Source organism: Polyodon spathula, chromosome 10 (genome assembly GCF_017654505.1).
Source record: "Polyodon spathula isolate WHYD16114869_AA chromosome 10, ASM1765450v1, whole genome shotgun sequence".
NCBI classification, from domain to species: domain Eukaryota; kingdom Metazoa; phylum Chordata; class Actinopteri; order Acipenseriformes; family Polyodontidae; genus Polyodon; species Polyodon spathula.
The window spans coordinates 33,473,604-33,487,840 of record NC_054543.1 but is presented as its reverse complement, the minus strand read 5'-3'; the positions used below and the strand labels follow the sequence as shown (position 1 = coordinate 33,487,840).

The window sequence follows — 14,237 nt, the reverse complement described above, 5'->3', positions numbered from 1 at the left end:
TATTTAATCTTTTATATTGGTCCAACAATGAACTCAACTACTATGTTTTATGAGTTTAAAATAAATACATTCATAATAATTGATACAGAATGATGAAGTCCCTCGTAAATTATACTTTTTAATAACGTGTTTTTATAAGTACAGAATTATATATAACAGTGGATTGATTATACCGTTTCATTGCTCCGTTGTGATCCCCATGCTGAGAAGAACGTGTGTTTGGAGCATTTATTTCCTGCAGATGTTAACTGACTTCAAAAGTACAAACATTGCACAGCGGCAGGTACCGTAAGCAGTGACGATGTTTTTGTATATGGGTAATTAAAGATGAAGCCTGTGTATGAGATTTGTCAAGCAAGACATGTTTTTATTAAGAACACTAATCTTTCCACCCGCTAGAGGTCAGCACTCTCGTGTGATCACAGTGAATTCGGTTCCTCTTGTTACACTTTCACCACATGTTGATTGTACGTTTCAGTGCCGTTGTTGTTCCGGTAGAATGTGAAATTGGTTTAGAATATTTTAAATACGTTTTTGAAGCGAAGATGTCAGTTAAGAGCGGACAAGATAATACATCTGAGGTCACCACAAAGCAGAAAGAAGACTTAAATAAAAAGGTGACGTTAATATGAAGGAGAAGCATCTTGATATTGAGATAACGAGACCGAGATGGTAATGTTACAATACTGAACAATGCTCTTGACTCGCATGGATTATGAATCAAGTGAAACATGTTATCAGATGCTACAAGTCATTGTTTTTGTTACATGTGTTATAATGGAAAATAATGTTATTTACATGTCATTGTAAAGGCTTTTTATAAGTAGTCTTACAAAGTGCAGATCTATTCAGTCTGGATACTGAATACTTAGGATTTTGCGTTATTTTGATAGGGCACGTATATTTATTGTTGGAAATGTTTCAAGTCTGCGCAGTTTTCCAATGCGCACAACACAAACATTACTACAGTATTAGGGCATTGTTATTTATTAATTTTGTTTATTTATTTTTACTTTGGTCAGCTTAAATACGGTTATACATTGTTTCTGTGTCCTCTTACCAGCATCCTAGAGTAGAATTACATGAAGGCATCATTATTTACAGAAGCGCTTGTTTTACAGATAAAAGAACAAGAAGTTTTGGTTGATGAACTCTCTAACTTGAAGAACATTCGGGTAAGGTTATTAGTGTGTGTCTCATTTTTGTCCTTTTTTAAAAGACTTCCTTTCACTTATACATGCTGGACTTGATATACTAAGAGTGAGCTCCACGGCAAATGCATTATTCGTTGATATTTTCAACATTAACATTAATAATACTTTTTTTTTTTTCCTACAGAAAGTCTACATACAGCAGCCTAATAGTAATATATTCTTTCTGGGAGACAAACGTGAAACTTTGAGTAAATCCAAAGGCAAGTTTTTGTTTTGTTTTTTCATTCCCTAGCATGAATGAAGTGTGCTGACTCATAGTTTTGTTTTTAAATACAGTATCATGTTTTTTTTTTGTTGTTAGTGTTTTTTTTCCATGGATTTATAATTTTGCTTTGTACAAAGGCATCTGTTAAATAATTAAATAATAGTAGTAATGATAATTGTTTTTAAATCATTGTTTTTAAACCTGTTAGTGTTACAGACAGAACAGATTATTTGTCACCTTTTATTCCTGAATAATAAAAGGATCTTGCACAAAAAAAGACACACTTATCTAGGCACATCGGTTATGGTTTAGTTGCAAGAGCCTCTAACTTATTAGTGGGTTAAAAGGAAAGCTCATTTTTGCTGTTAGTTTCCCATGAGAAGAATATTTTATATCTTATCAGATTGTAATAAATTTCAATTCAGAAGGCTTATACCAAACATTCTCAGAAGCAAGGCTGTTGGTTTGTTACTGTACAGTACTGGGAAGACTTTGAATGATACATGTATTTACTTCATTTTTGACATGCCTTTTATTGATACTTTACCCTTTGTCAAATCTTGCAGAAATGTTGGACAACATGAAGAAGGAGTACCAGGATTTGTGAAATTCTAAAGACCAGGAAAAAAAAAAAAAAAACGGCAGTATTAAATCTGAAATACAATAAAAAGTAAACTTTGTGCTAAAAATGTGTGGCATTTGTTGTGTTGTAAATGTATCCAATTTGCAGTCTGCATTAGACAAGGCTGTGCATGGAAATCTACAAAAAAGAGGGCCTAACTGTAGTCGAGAAGTTACTAAAGCTGTTGCTGGTTTTAACTACCACTGTTTTTTCTCTGGTCATGTGCTTCATATGAGGGGTGTTCTAACACCCCAGCCTTTGGAAGATGAGAAGGGAAATGTCTTTCTGTGGAACGGGGAGGTGTTTGGTGGCTTGAAAGTAGGGAGTGAAGAAAATGACACTCGGGTCATCTTTGATCATCTTTCTAAGTGCACCAGCGAGTCAGAGATTCTGTCTATCTTCTCAGCTATCCAAGGACCTTGGGCTTTCATTTACTTCCAGGCAGACAGTCATTGTCTCTGGTTCGGTAGAGACTTCTTTGGTCGTCGAAGTCTTCTCTGGCAGTTTGATGAAGAGAAATCAATCATGCTTAGCTCTGTGGGAGCTTTGGTCGCTGGAACTGAGTATGGTCAATGGCAGGAAGTACCAGCCTCTGCAGTTTACAAAATTGATTTAAAGGCTTGTTCTCTATTGGACTCATTAGTTTTGGTGCTATATCCATGGAAATATCCATCCAGTAAATTACAAAAAAGCAATCTAACTCATGAATTGAGTCTGGAAAAGTTTTCTAGCTCTGTTTCATTAGTGATGAATGAATCTGGACTTTTTCTTACAGCTCCAGTTGTTCCACTAAACATAACAATCCCAGCCTGCCTGCCTGAATCTAAACACACCTTAGGTACTCAACCGAGCTTTGAAGATCTTCAGCCATTTCTCCAGAGTGACAAAAGGAAGAAAATAGTCCATCAGCTCCTAGATGTTTTAAGTGAGGCAGTGAGACGACGAATCCAATACCCTCCAAGTAAAACTGTAGCCACGTGTCCCTCAGTTAACAAAGCTAATGTTGCTATACTGTTTTCAGGTGGGATTGACTCTATGATTCTGGCTGCTTTGGCTGATCGTCACATTCCTGTTGAACAACCGATAGATCTTTTGAATGTGGCTTTCCAACTGAAGAAACCAAAAAAGGTGTTGTCCAAAAACACAAAAAAATGCAAGACAGTTTTGAATGATCATCCGTGTCAGGAAGAGGCTGAGCTTGGTTCTACTGAAGCAGGAGGTTTCGAGTGCTTTAATGTTCCTGACAGAATTACTGGCAGAGCAGGCCTTCAGGAGCTGCAGGACATTAATCCAACAAGAACATGGAACTTTGTAGAAATTAATGTCACCCGAGATGAACTTCAGGAAATGAGACAAAAGACAATAAGCCATTTGGTGTATCCCCTAGAAACAGTGCTGGATGACAGTATTGGTTGTGCTGTTTGGTTTGCTTCAAGGGGAGCAGGTACAGCTCTTCTTAATAATGAAATGAAAGGATACACCTCAACTGCAAAGGTATGTATGCATTTTCCCTCTTAAGAAATATGAATGTGTCCTGTGTTGATGACCTACTGTTGCATAGTATGTTTATTAATCGTTCTTGTACCATGTCCAGCCCATGTTCTTGTAACATTGTTCTTGTCATGTATTCCTTGATTTGTTAAATGTACTAGGTGGTGCTCACAGGGATTGGTGCAGATGAGCAGCTGGCTGGGTATTCCCGGCACCGCGTTCGCTATAAAATGTCGGGACTGGAGGGCCTGGTCAACGAGTTGGAAATGGAGCTGGGACGAATCTCTTCAAGAAACCTCGGCAGGGATGATAGGATTATTGGGGATCATGGCAAAGAAGCCAGGCAAGTGGTGCAATTGCTTTCAGGATCTGTTTACGCGATAGAGCCCGTTGATGCGGGCTCTACCATGTGGTAGATGACCGCGACTGGAGTTATGCGTCCCGAGTCCTAGGCGAGGGCGCTAACGAAAGTCAGAGTCATCTACCACACGGTAGAGCACGCATCGAGAGGGCTCTATCGCTATTAGAAAATTTATTTTTTTATTTTCTCTTTTTAAAAAAATTAAAAAAATAATTAAAACCTGTATTTACCTTGAACTATTGATATTTTGCCGGGTAACCTTCCGCTGAAGAAAATAGTCCCTAACATAGTTGGAATAGAAAAACGACATACACGTAGAGAAGCTTTTATTATTATTATGATATTGCCAGATAAATTAACTGTAGGATTGTTGAATAGTCTTGTAGTATTAGAGTCGTACTCGAAACTTGGCTGTGCGGAAAGAACTGAAACTGGGTTGGCAGTTTGATTGGCTGGTTTCGATGCAGGGCATTGTTTAGATCCAGCTTATGACAGAATTGTTGACCAATCGCATCTTTCCTGTTGTTTTGCTGTCCAGTAGCTGCGAATTAAGCCTTCATTACGTGGTCCTGTCACAGACATGATTTTCCTTGTCTCTACAGCATCAGAAAGTATCAATGTTTTTTGTAGCTTTTTATTTTATCAGATTAGTTGTAGATTAGAATGTTAAGGGGATAAGCCGGTATTATGCGTGGATTGATTTAAAATCTAATTCACAGTTAGCGCGTCAACATTCCAGCAGGCATCTATGCAAAAAAGAAGCCTGCTAGATCTGGAAGCTGATTGGCTGTTCGCACACAATCATTTTCTAATCTACTATAAAATTTTAGTTTCTGTAGCGTATAAACAAAAAATCTATAGCAGATTATAGTAGCGTAATTATTATTTTTTTAACCATATCTTAAAACTACTTTCGTTCGCTATCTAGTAAGTATAATTAAACATTGTTTTAAGACACTGCTTTTTCTTTTAGGTTTCCCTTTCTAGATGAAGAGGTCGTCTCTTTTCTGAGTTCCCTCCCGGTGTGGGAGAAGGCTGACCTGACGCTACCTCGTGGGCTGGGGGAGAAGCTGCTGTTACGCCTAGCAGCCCGGGAGCTGGGACTCACAGCCTCAGCTGCCCTGCCAAAGAGAGCCATGCAGTTTGGCTCCAGGATCGCCAAAATGGAAAACGGCAATGAAAAGGCTTCAGATAAATGCAACAGACTTCAAAAGGTTTAAAATATATATATATATATATATATTATATATAATATATATATATAATATTATATATATATAAAATTATTTATATATATATAAAAAAATAAAAAAAAATATATAAAAAGTAATGTATTTTTTTTTAATTTTTATATAGCAACCTGCTATTAAATGCATGTTATTAAAAGTAAAGTGCTTTTCTCATTATTTTTTTTGGCCCCACTATTATATTCAGGTTTTCTTCTTTATCCACAGCATAATCTGGTATCTTAAATGCTGTTATTCTATTTCAAATCAATAGCTAAGAGTGAGGTTTATAAAATAATACAAGAGTTAAAAACATAAGTATATATTAAAAAAGATGCATTTAACAAGTAGTACAGAATACACTAAAAGGATAGTAATTATACCTTTCCTTTTGGCTTATTGGTTGCTTAGTTGTAGAAAACCTGATTTGTAAAAGATTTGCCACGGGAACGAGTACCAACACAGCACTTGGGTACGTTGTCTCAGATTCTGACTGTTCAACAAATGTGACGTGGCGGGAAAGATAGGATTAGTTCGTTATGTTTTTAAAAAATGGTTTGTAAATTAATTTTCAGCTTTTTGACACACTAGCACATTTTCCTGGATTCATAAAACGGAAGCTATATGCACTATATATATATTATACTAGTTAAATGTAACCGGCCTAGTCGGGCCTGTGGTGCTTCTTAACTACCGGCCAGACTGTGTTCTCTACCGGCACCAGGCCACGGGACCATGGTTAATGTCGAACCCTGGTTTTACCAACACTATAAGCATTTCCAAAACTTTTACTCTTCTGCTTTACCCTTATATTACTACAGTACTTGTGTTTGTTTCTAATTTTGTAAAATTGACATATAATTAAAGACTAGAATAAATAAGAAAATATGGGCTCTAGTCACAAAATGTCTACCAACATTTGTTTTTCACTTATTATACTGATTTTTCATCAGTAAAACCACATACTTTTTTTCTTTAAACAAAAACAAAACAAGGTTATAGTTCCCAGGTTTTTTTGAACCTCAGTATTAACTAAACAAATCCCCTCATATACAGAGGTACTGATCAGTAACCCTTATGTTTCCACCCAATTGCACAGTTTGAATGTCGCCTCAGCGCTGCAACCCACTTACCCATCAGATCAACAGATCAACAGAAACCTATGTTTTACTGTCCAGCCTATCATCTTCTGTTACTTACCAGGAACTGGCAACTGCCCAGCCTGGGAAGTTTCTACCTGGACTCGTGGGTCGTCTGATCAGTAAGGGTCACAGAATCACAATGAGGTGAACTATTCCCTGCCGGAAAGCAAATGCCAGTGTAGGCTTGTGATGGGCCCCCAGTCAGTAATGAATGTACTCACATACAGTATCCTAGCAACACAGAACTGAAAGCGGAGACATTGATGTAGCATGACTGTCAGAGCCTGCCTAACCGTGTATTTACATGACATCATCCTTACACCAAACATACCCTATAGTGTCTACACTTTGACGTGCATTCACTGGCTGTGTTTTTCCAGTTTTAGCTGCATTTCTGTAACTGCTAGCGTTTAATAAGAACATAAGCCAAATACTAACTATACAATAAACATACCAAAAATCACAATTTGAACACTGCAAAAGTGACTTTGTTTCAAGCACCTAGTCTGACCCAGTACAAAAACACATATTCATACACAAAAATGTTATTAATATTCTTCCACACCAAATGGCTCAATTGTAATACTCAAAGTAACCGTTGTCTTTTTTAGTGCCTACAAACATGTTATAACTCCAAGCTTTTAAAACCACAGGAGGTTTATAATAGTGTTTGTGCTGATCTTTAGATCCAGCACTGTTTAGAGATCATTGAATAAATCATGCAGTATTTATTTCCACTACCATTTATATATTAAATAGGGCTAATTGTCTTTTGCTGGATGCTCTCTGTTGACAATTATCTAGAATAAAAACAAATGCATTATCCATTACTGCATTATTAATCTATTTGAAAAAAAAATCAAAGAATTATGTCAAAGCTTATGTTTTGCAAATATATATATATATATTTTGCAAATACTTGACAATTCTAATGGCTGTTAAAGTGAAATAGCTATTACAGTTCTCTTGCAAACTGTCTAACTATTTAGCCTTTGAAGATCTACATGTCTAGCAGCATCTCATTTTAATCAGTACAGGACACATCATACAAACAAAACTACTACTCCATATCAGTCGTGCAGTTTGACGGCAGAAGTAATGTATTACAAAAATAGGGCAGTACAATATTAAAGGTACACTTTACACATTATACATGGCGTAACTCCAAATGTACTCTTTGTTACAGCTAATATGTGATTTCTATAAAACTTGAAACCTTCTATCAACAGTTTAACAAGACCCAGTGGTGGGGAGCTATAGTGGTTCTCATCAAAACACTGAAGATTAAGACTACCATTAAATGATTGTATGAACAATTAAAAAAAAAACATTTGGTTACAAAAAGGCCCTATAATGTGAGGTACTGTATTTCGAGTTTGTATTTTGTTCTATATTTATTGTAGTTGTAGTAGTTTCTTATTATTTATTATGTTCTGATCTGTGATGCAAACCTTTCCTGTTCATTTAGAACTTATCATATGGTCTAAAAAGTGCTGCAGAGAAAGACCCGCTGCCATATTCCACACGTTTTCCCGCAAGAACTTTCCGTCTCGCCTGGGCTTTTTCGATGAAGATGGTTACTCTCTCATTCACTACGCAGCCATACACAACCAGGTGCCCATTATTAACCAGCTTGCAATGGCAGGCTTACACCTCAACCAGAGACGCAGTGATAAATCCATTAGTCCAGGTTTTTCCTTTTATTCAGTTTTAGCATACATAAATTGAAGTGATATCTTGACAACCCATCTTTTTTAAGCATAGTACTCCCTTGCTATTTTGCATTCACGTAACTTACACTTATTTATTTTTATAGTGGACAGTGAATAAGTGAAAGGCCCTTACACAGTAAAGCATGGTCCAGTTGTGAAGTATCAAATGAGCTCTGTATAGGTATCCCTATTCATATGAGGCCAGTTTATTATTAAACAAAATGGATATTGGAAAAAATTAGTTCAGACCATCTGGGAGAACCGGCTTTAAAAACAAAATTTGGTAAGCTGTTTTAAAACTGTATAAAAGCATGCATATTTTTCTTATACTCATCTCCAAAAAAGTACAAAAGTATTGTATCTAATAGCCTATTTTAAGGCTGAACGCAGCTGCCAGTCATGCTACTCTGTCATGGTAGTTTACAAGGTTTAGCTAATAGAGATGCTTACCTGATTTTTATTTATGATTGTTCAAGGGGCCATTGCATTGCATCTGACAGCTCAGTATGGCTCTTTGGAAGAGTTACACTGCCTACTAGCCCTTCAGGTGGACTACAAAATGGTGGATAGATGAGCGTGGACTGCTATTCATTTTGTTGCCTTCTATGGCAATGTTCTGTGTATCCAGGCTTTGCACAGAAAGGACCCAACTCTGTTGGAGATGAAAAGTATTGCTGAGTAAGTTACGATTCAACTCATGGACAAACACATTTGGATGCTTATCATATTATCATAAACTCAGAAATATACATAATACATAAATATTCTGTCAGATATCCCAGACGGAATTACATGATGTGTGTTCTTGGCACCATATTATTATTATTATTATTATTAGTTATTTATTTTAATATCGAAAGAGCTGTTCATCTAACTGATGCATAAGATTAGAGTATTTTATTAGGATTGTATGGATATATTGTAGTGGAGGCACCTGTCTGTACATTACATGCATTACATGTAGAGAACCGATTATGCAGTTGTGGTGAATTTTGGTTCGGACATTGATTTTGCACGAGCATCGATACAACAAAGTTGTTTAACTTGAGCAGATTTTTTTTTATTTCACATAATGAAGTGAAAAAGTAAATGTTCCCAATCAAAGTGCAAGAAAACATGTTGCAGCTATCCAGATGATACTGTGCTGTTGTATACAGCGACAGCAGCAAGTGTGTAATGTCCATTTCTTTCTGCTTTGTTATACACCACTATTGCTGGCTACCATGTCTGCGTCTCTTGATGCTCTCAAGTATATATTGTCAATTGGTGCTGACTGGAAGAAAAGCGACAGTAAGGGAAACAGTATGGTTCAGTTGGGGGTGCTGTATTTTCACACTGAGATGCTGAAGCACCTGATTGAGCTTAATCTGGAAGAGCTGCCAGTTTGGAAACTTCTTGTAGGTATGTGTTCATTTTAGACCAGGGGTATGCAGATAAGAGGAAAATCCAAGTAATTCCCTTTAATTTGTTTTTAATTGACAGCTGTTGCATTAAATCGAAGCAAGACTTTTTAAAAACGTGTTAATGTCACAACAAGAAACACTGCCTTTCTTGCATCTGAACAATAAAGTACCAGTGTGACTGTTTGGTCAACTGACACAAAATGTCAGGAAACTAGCAAATGCCATTGATTCATCACTTACAGATGCTCTCTTTCCTTAGCTCTACCTTAAGAGCTTATCACTTTGAATGATCTGTCTGCCACTGTGTTTACTAGGAGATGCATTTGTTTGTGGAGTTTAATCAGGTTAAATCTTGCCCTGAACCACAATTTCATAATTCACAGCGGACAGGAAGACCTAAGGAAGTGAAATCAAAGTGAAAACAAATGAGACAACACTTTTTTTGTGTGTTGTGTAATTAAAATGCTGTGAATTGGTTTGTTCTATTTAATTAATACCTAGCTATTTAAAACATGTAAAAAATAATAAATCGGGGAAAGTGAGGATGCTGATGTTTCCTGGTTTTTCCAATTATTGGCTGTTATTAGATTTTAGCATCCTCTAGTGGTAGAAATGATAAGGTTAAAGATGCAGATGCACTTTCCTTCTTACAGAACTGTGTTAACTCTCCAATTTTTTTATGATTTGTATAGCCCAACTGGAAATGTTAAATTATACTCGTTATTATTCCTTCCTGGAGATGACAGGTGTAAATACTTATACTTAAAAATGTTCATACATAAGAGAACCGCGTATCCCAATGTGGTCAAATTTACTATTACATATTGAGAGTTTTCAGAATATGGTGATATCAGGAGGGGCTTATCATCTGTTCTTTACATACATACATATGTCACAATGACATTTTTACATACAGACCAATTCAATTGAGGTCAAACTTATAGTATATACTTATACTTTTATATTGAGACTGTTTGTCTGTCTGTATGTCTCACTGACATTTTTAAATCTACATTACATCATGACATGTTTACTTTCATAAATACAAATGCTTTCAATATATTCTCATCCACACATTTTTCGTTTACTGACCTTTACCTGTTTTGAATTTACAACCTAGGCAGGGAATCTATGTTACTAACTTACTAGTTACATGTATAACCCTAATGGTGATTTTGTTCTGATTATTATTAGAGATGCTTTGGTGTGAAGATGAAACTAAGAAAGACATGTCAGTGAGGTGCTTAGAAGTCCTTTGTGTGGCTGCAGAAACCCACTGGAAAGACGTTATTCCTGGCGGTGATGGATTGTGGCTCATATTAATTAACTTGCCTTTTACTTTTGGAGACTAATAGCAATTCATAGTAGTACAGAATCACTTTTTTACAATAGAATTATAAATCCTCCCAAGTCTTTCATTAACAGTACTTATTACAATTGGTTTGGTTTTCTCAGTTGTCCTGGTCTATACGAAAGTGTGATTTTATTTAAATTCTTTGATCTAAGGATTGTTTGGAAAAAGTATGAACAGTAGCCATGTGGCGTATTAGTGATGTCAAATAATGTGAATGTTAAATATCCATTTCAAATATTTAATATAAACTGCATGCATGCATACGCTATAAACTCAAAACTAATCACTCACCCATAGCTCTTCAGTTCCCCACATGCTATTCTGTCAGTGTATAACATTCTCGTCTCATCTATCAGATTCTTTCCATTCTGTGTTGCAGGTGGAAATCCCATCCCTGGTTGATTTATTACATTAGCCAGCAGGAGAACCTGCGGTGTGTTGCTGCTGCTGTGCTTTGTAATATTTCAAATCAGGTGCCCGTTTCCCTTGCTGTGGTGGAATGCAGAGCTATTCCTGTGCTTCTCCAGATGCTTCAGACACAGTGTCCTGAACTTCAGTCCTACAGCTCTGCCATCCTGGCTAATCTTGCACACATCAATGACAACCAGACCCTTGTTGCTAAATTAGTAAGATATGCAAGATCAGATTAGTTTTTTTTCTTCTGATTTCTCCAAGTCCAAGTATATATATATATATATATATATATATATATATATATATATATATATATATATATATATATATGATATATATATAAACAAACTCGGATCCTAGATCTATCTCAGCAATTATTTAAAGAAATAAAAATACTACTACCTGTACTGCTACTGCTACCACAACTAAAAATGATAACGATAATGTGATTTTTTTAATATATTATTTTAATTCTGCTTGGGACTCTGTACTCTTAGTACTGTCTGATTAAATGTTTATATATAACAAAGAACACATTTATTACTTGGTACAAAAGAAAAATCAGCATGGACATTGTAAGCTATTTTATTCTGCTAGGATAAATACATTATACAGCCTTAAGTGTTCAGTCCCACTGCAAAGAAAAATATTTTAAAACTTTGCATAGCATTTACAAAACTAGTAAGAAACAAACTTAGGTAGACATAGTACTTTTGAATTAACCTTATGGGCCATTCCTCTCTATTTGACCTTTGTTTTTTTTTGTTTGTTTTTTCCTTTCACAAAAACAATGCAAATTTCATTGAAGAGAAAAATAACTTTTAATAAAACCTGCCTTTTTTTTCTTCTTTTAGGGTCTAATACCCCCTCTGGTGAAGCTGTTGCATTCAGACATTGACAATGTGCTACTTAATGTAGTTAACTGTCTCTGTGTGATGTGTATCAACAATCCAGCCAATCAAAGCACAGTTACACAAGAGGGCGGGATTACACCATTGATGCTCAGATCATGTAATAAAGTCCTATTTTGTTATGTTATGTGTCTGGAGATCTATGGTCTCCCATGTTGTGTTGACAACCCAGTTGAAAAACTTTATGACAAAGACATTCTATGATCACACATGAAAATGACATGTCTCAATTTCCTAAGAAAAAAAAAAAGCAAGACAAAACGACAAGGTCCTTGTCACAAGAAAGGATGTCTCATTGTTAATGTTGCTAGATGTAAGCCATTTGATATTAAAGCGTTGGTTAGCATTACTTTATTTGTTGTAGAAATGATGTATCTATAATAATATCATTTATTTTTAACAGGATTTTTTCTCTTTTTGAAATTTTACAAGTTCTGGCAGAGATGGCACAGGGCTACCGGCAGAACCAGGATGCCATCACCCCACTAGGTAAAATCATTGGTGGGAGAAAAATCAATGTACAGGTGAAGACAGCTGTGGCATTGGAAGCTCTAGCTGACCATAGTGCAGCTAGATAGCTTGCATTTTTGGAAGTGTCAGTCACAAAGCACCTTCTTCGACTTTTAAAGGTATAGTTTTAAGGCCTAACATACAGGCGTATTCTTACCTGTTATGTGCTCCTGTTTTCCAGTAACGAGGTGACCAGTAGTGGAAATAAATTAATCCTTTTAGTTTGTACTTCTTTGCTTGGCTGTTTAGATGTTGGTAATTTATACCTTCTCATTTATATTACTTGAGTCTGTCTTGTAAAACATGAAATAATACCTATGCCAATTCTAACCATGTATACAGTGCTCCCACTTTATAACATTGTAGTTGAGAGCCATAGTTAAGAGACCATGCTGTATATAAAAGGGTATTGGGTCTAAGCTATAGGGTGTCTTTATTAATCACTTTGTATAAGGGAACGACTCTTAATGATTCACACGTCGTTATATTAATCCTGCTTTTAGTTTGTTTTTTTCACTGAGTAACCTATGGCAAAGATGAACTGCATCCCACAAACCTTTTCTGGCCTTCCCTATCTGGCACTAGAGAGATTATGGGCCACAGTCTGCATAATGCCTCATACAGGGGCTGCCTGACCACTATGCCAAAAGTTATGTTGTAACTCATTGGGTGTTTCATTAAGATGTAATTTATAGCACAGTGGAAAAGGGCACCCTCTGAGGAGCAAAATCTATTGGGCACCAATGATCTGGCAGACTCATTATGTCTGAAGCCATGCAGTCTGGAATGCTGGTCTCCATCGGGACCAACCCAAATACCTTCCTTTCTTTGCAAGACATACGATTTGGCAACAAATGCAATCTTGTTATGTTGGGTTATAAAATCCTAACAAATGCCAGCTTGGTCTGTTGCTCTGTGTCTCGAACAAGTATCTTGGTGCACAGCTGAGATCAGTTTAGACCAGTCAACAGCTGTGTCTCGAATCAACAGTCCCTGACAGGGACTTCTTTTAGATTAAGATGTGCTAAAAAAAAGTTTGAATCCTGGTTAATGTACCTATGATAAACTTGTTTGTTTTTAGGTTGCCAAGCAGTGATTGCCCTGAGTCAGGACAGATCTGTCAGAATAGTGGAGTTGGTCCATTGATCAGGCTGCTGTGGAACTCCAGGACGACAGAGCACACCCTTTTTATCCATTCCCCTTAAAATTAATTGGATAAACACTTTAATAGACAAACTAAACCTAGTATAAAGTTTGTATACAACTTTTTCAATCATAACAATGTTGATCTAGTATATGGACACATTGTCACAGCTCTTCTAACAAAAATAAATAAATAGAGCAAACATTTTACTGACAAGATCAATGTCTCAGACTTCGATATAACTCTTTGCATATAACAACACAATGCAGCAGTTCATGATATTACATTTAAATGCATGAAACTCTAAGACACTGACACAACAAAATGTGAAAAAAGTTCAAGGGGGTGTAGACTTTCTATAGAGGCTCTGTGTGTGTGTGTGTGTGTGTGTATATATATGATATATATATATATATATATATATATATATATATATATATATAATACGCGCCCACTTTTAAATATTTTAATTAGGTATAATCAATATTTGATTAAACACGGCTTGGTTGAGTTAAATTTGATTAAACA

At 36.0% G+C, this 14,237-nt stretch overlaps 2 protein-coding genes across 4 annotated transcripts; both read left to right on the top strand.

Moving 5' to 3' along the window:
• The first annotated feature begins 448 nt into the window (after positions 1-448).
• On the top strand, positions 449-5,131 carry LOC121322357 (asparagine synthetase domain-containing protein 1-like). Of its 3 annotated transcripts, none has more exons than XM_041262205.1 (6): positions 449-617; positions 1,122-1,175; positions 1,339-1,414; positions 2,817-3,535; positions 3,694-3,875; positions 4,867-5,131. In XM_041262205.1, the coding sequence occupies exons 1-6, from the start codon at positions 459-461 to the stop codon at positions 5,111-5,113; spliced, it is 1,437 nt and encodes a 478-aa protein (XP_041118139.1). In that variant the 5' UTR covers positions 449-458; the 3' UTR covers positions 5,114-5,131. The 3 variants fall into 3 exon arrangements, with proteins under 3 accessions (XP_041118139.1, XP_041118140.1, XP_041118138.1); XM_041262206.1 differs by having other exon boundaries at positions 449-672; XM_041262204.1 differs by lacking the exons at positions 449-617; positions 1,122-1,175; positions 1,339-1,414 and having other exon boundaries at positions 1,989-3,535.
• Positions 5,132-8,873: 3,742 nt separating this feature from the next.
• On the top strand, positions 8,874-13,912 carry LOC121322123 (ankyrin and armadillo repeat-containing protein-like). Its single transcript, XM_041261662.1, has 4 exons — positions 8,874-11,356; positions 11,999-12,155; positions 12,488-12,544; positions 13,647-13,912. Exons 1-4 carry the CDS (start codon positions 11,258-11,260, stop codon positions 13,709-13,711), a joined length of 378 nt encoding a protein of 125 aa, XP_041117596.1. The 5' UTR covers positions 8,874-11,257; the 3' UTR covers positions 13,712-13,912.
• Positions 13,913-14,237: the final 325 nt, after the last annotated feature.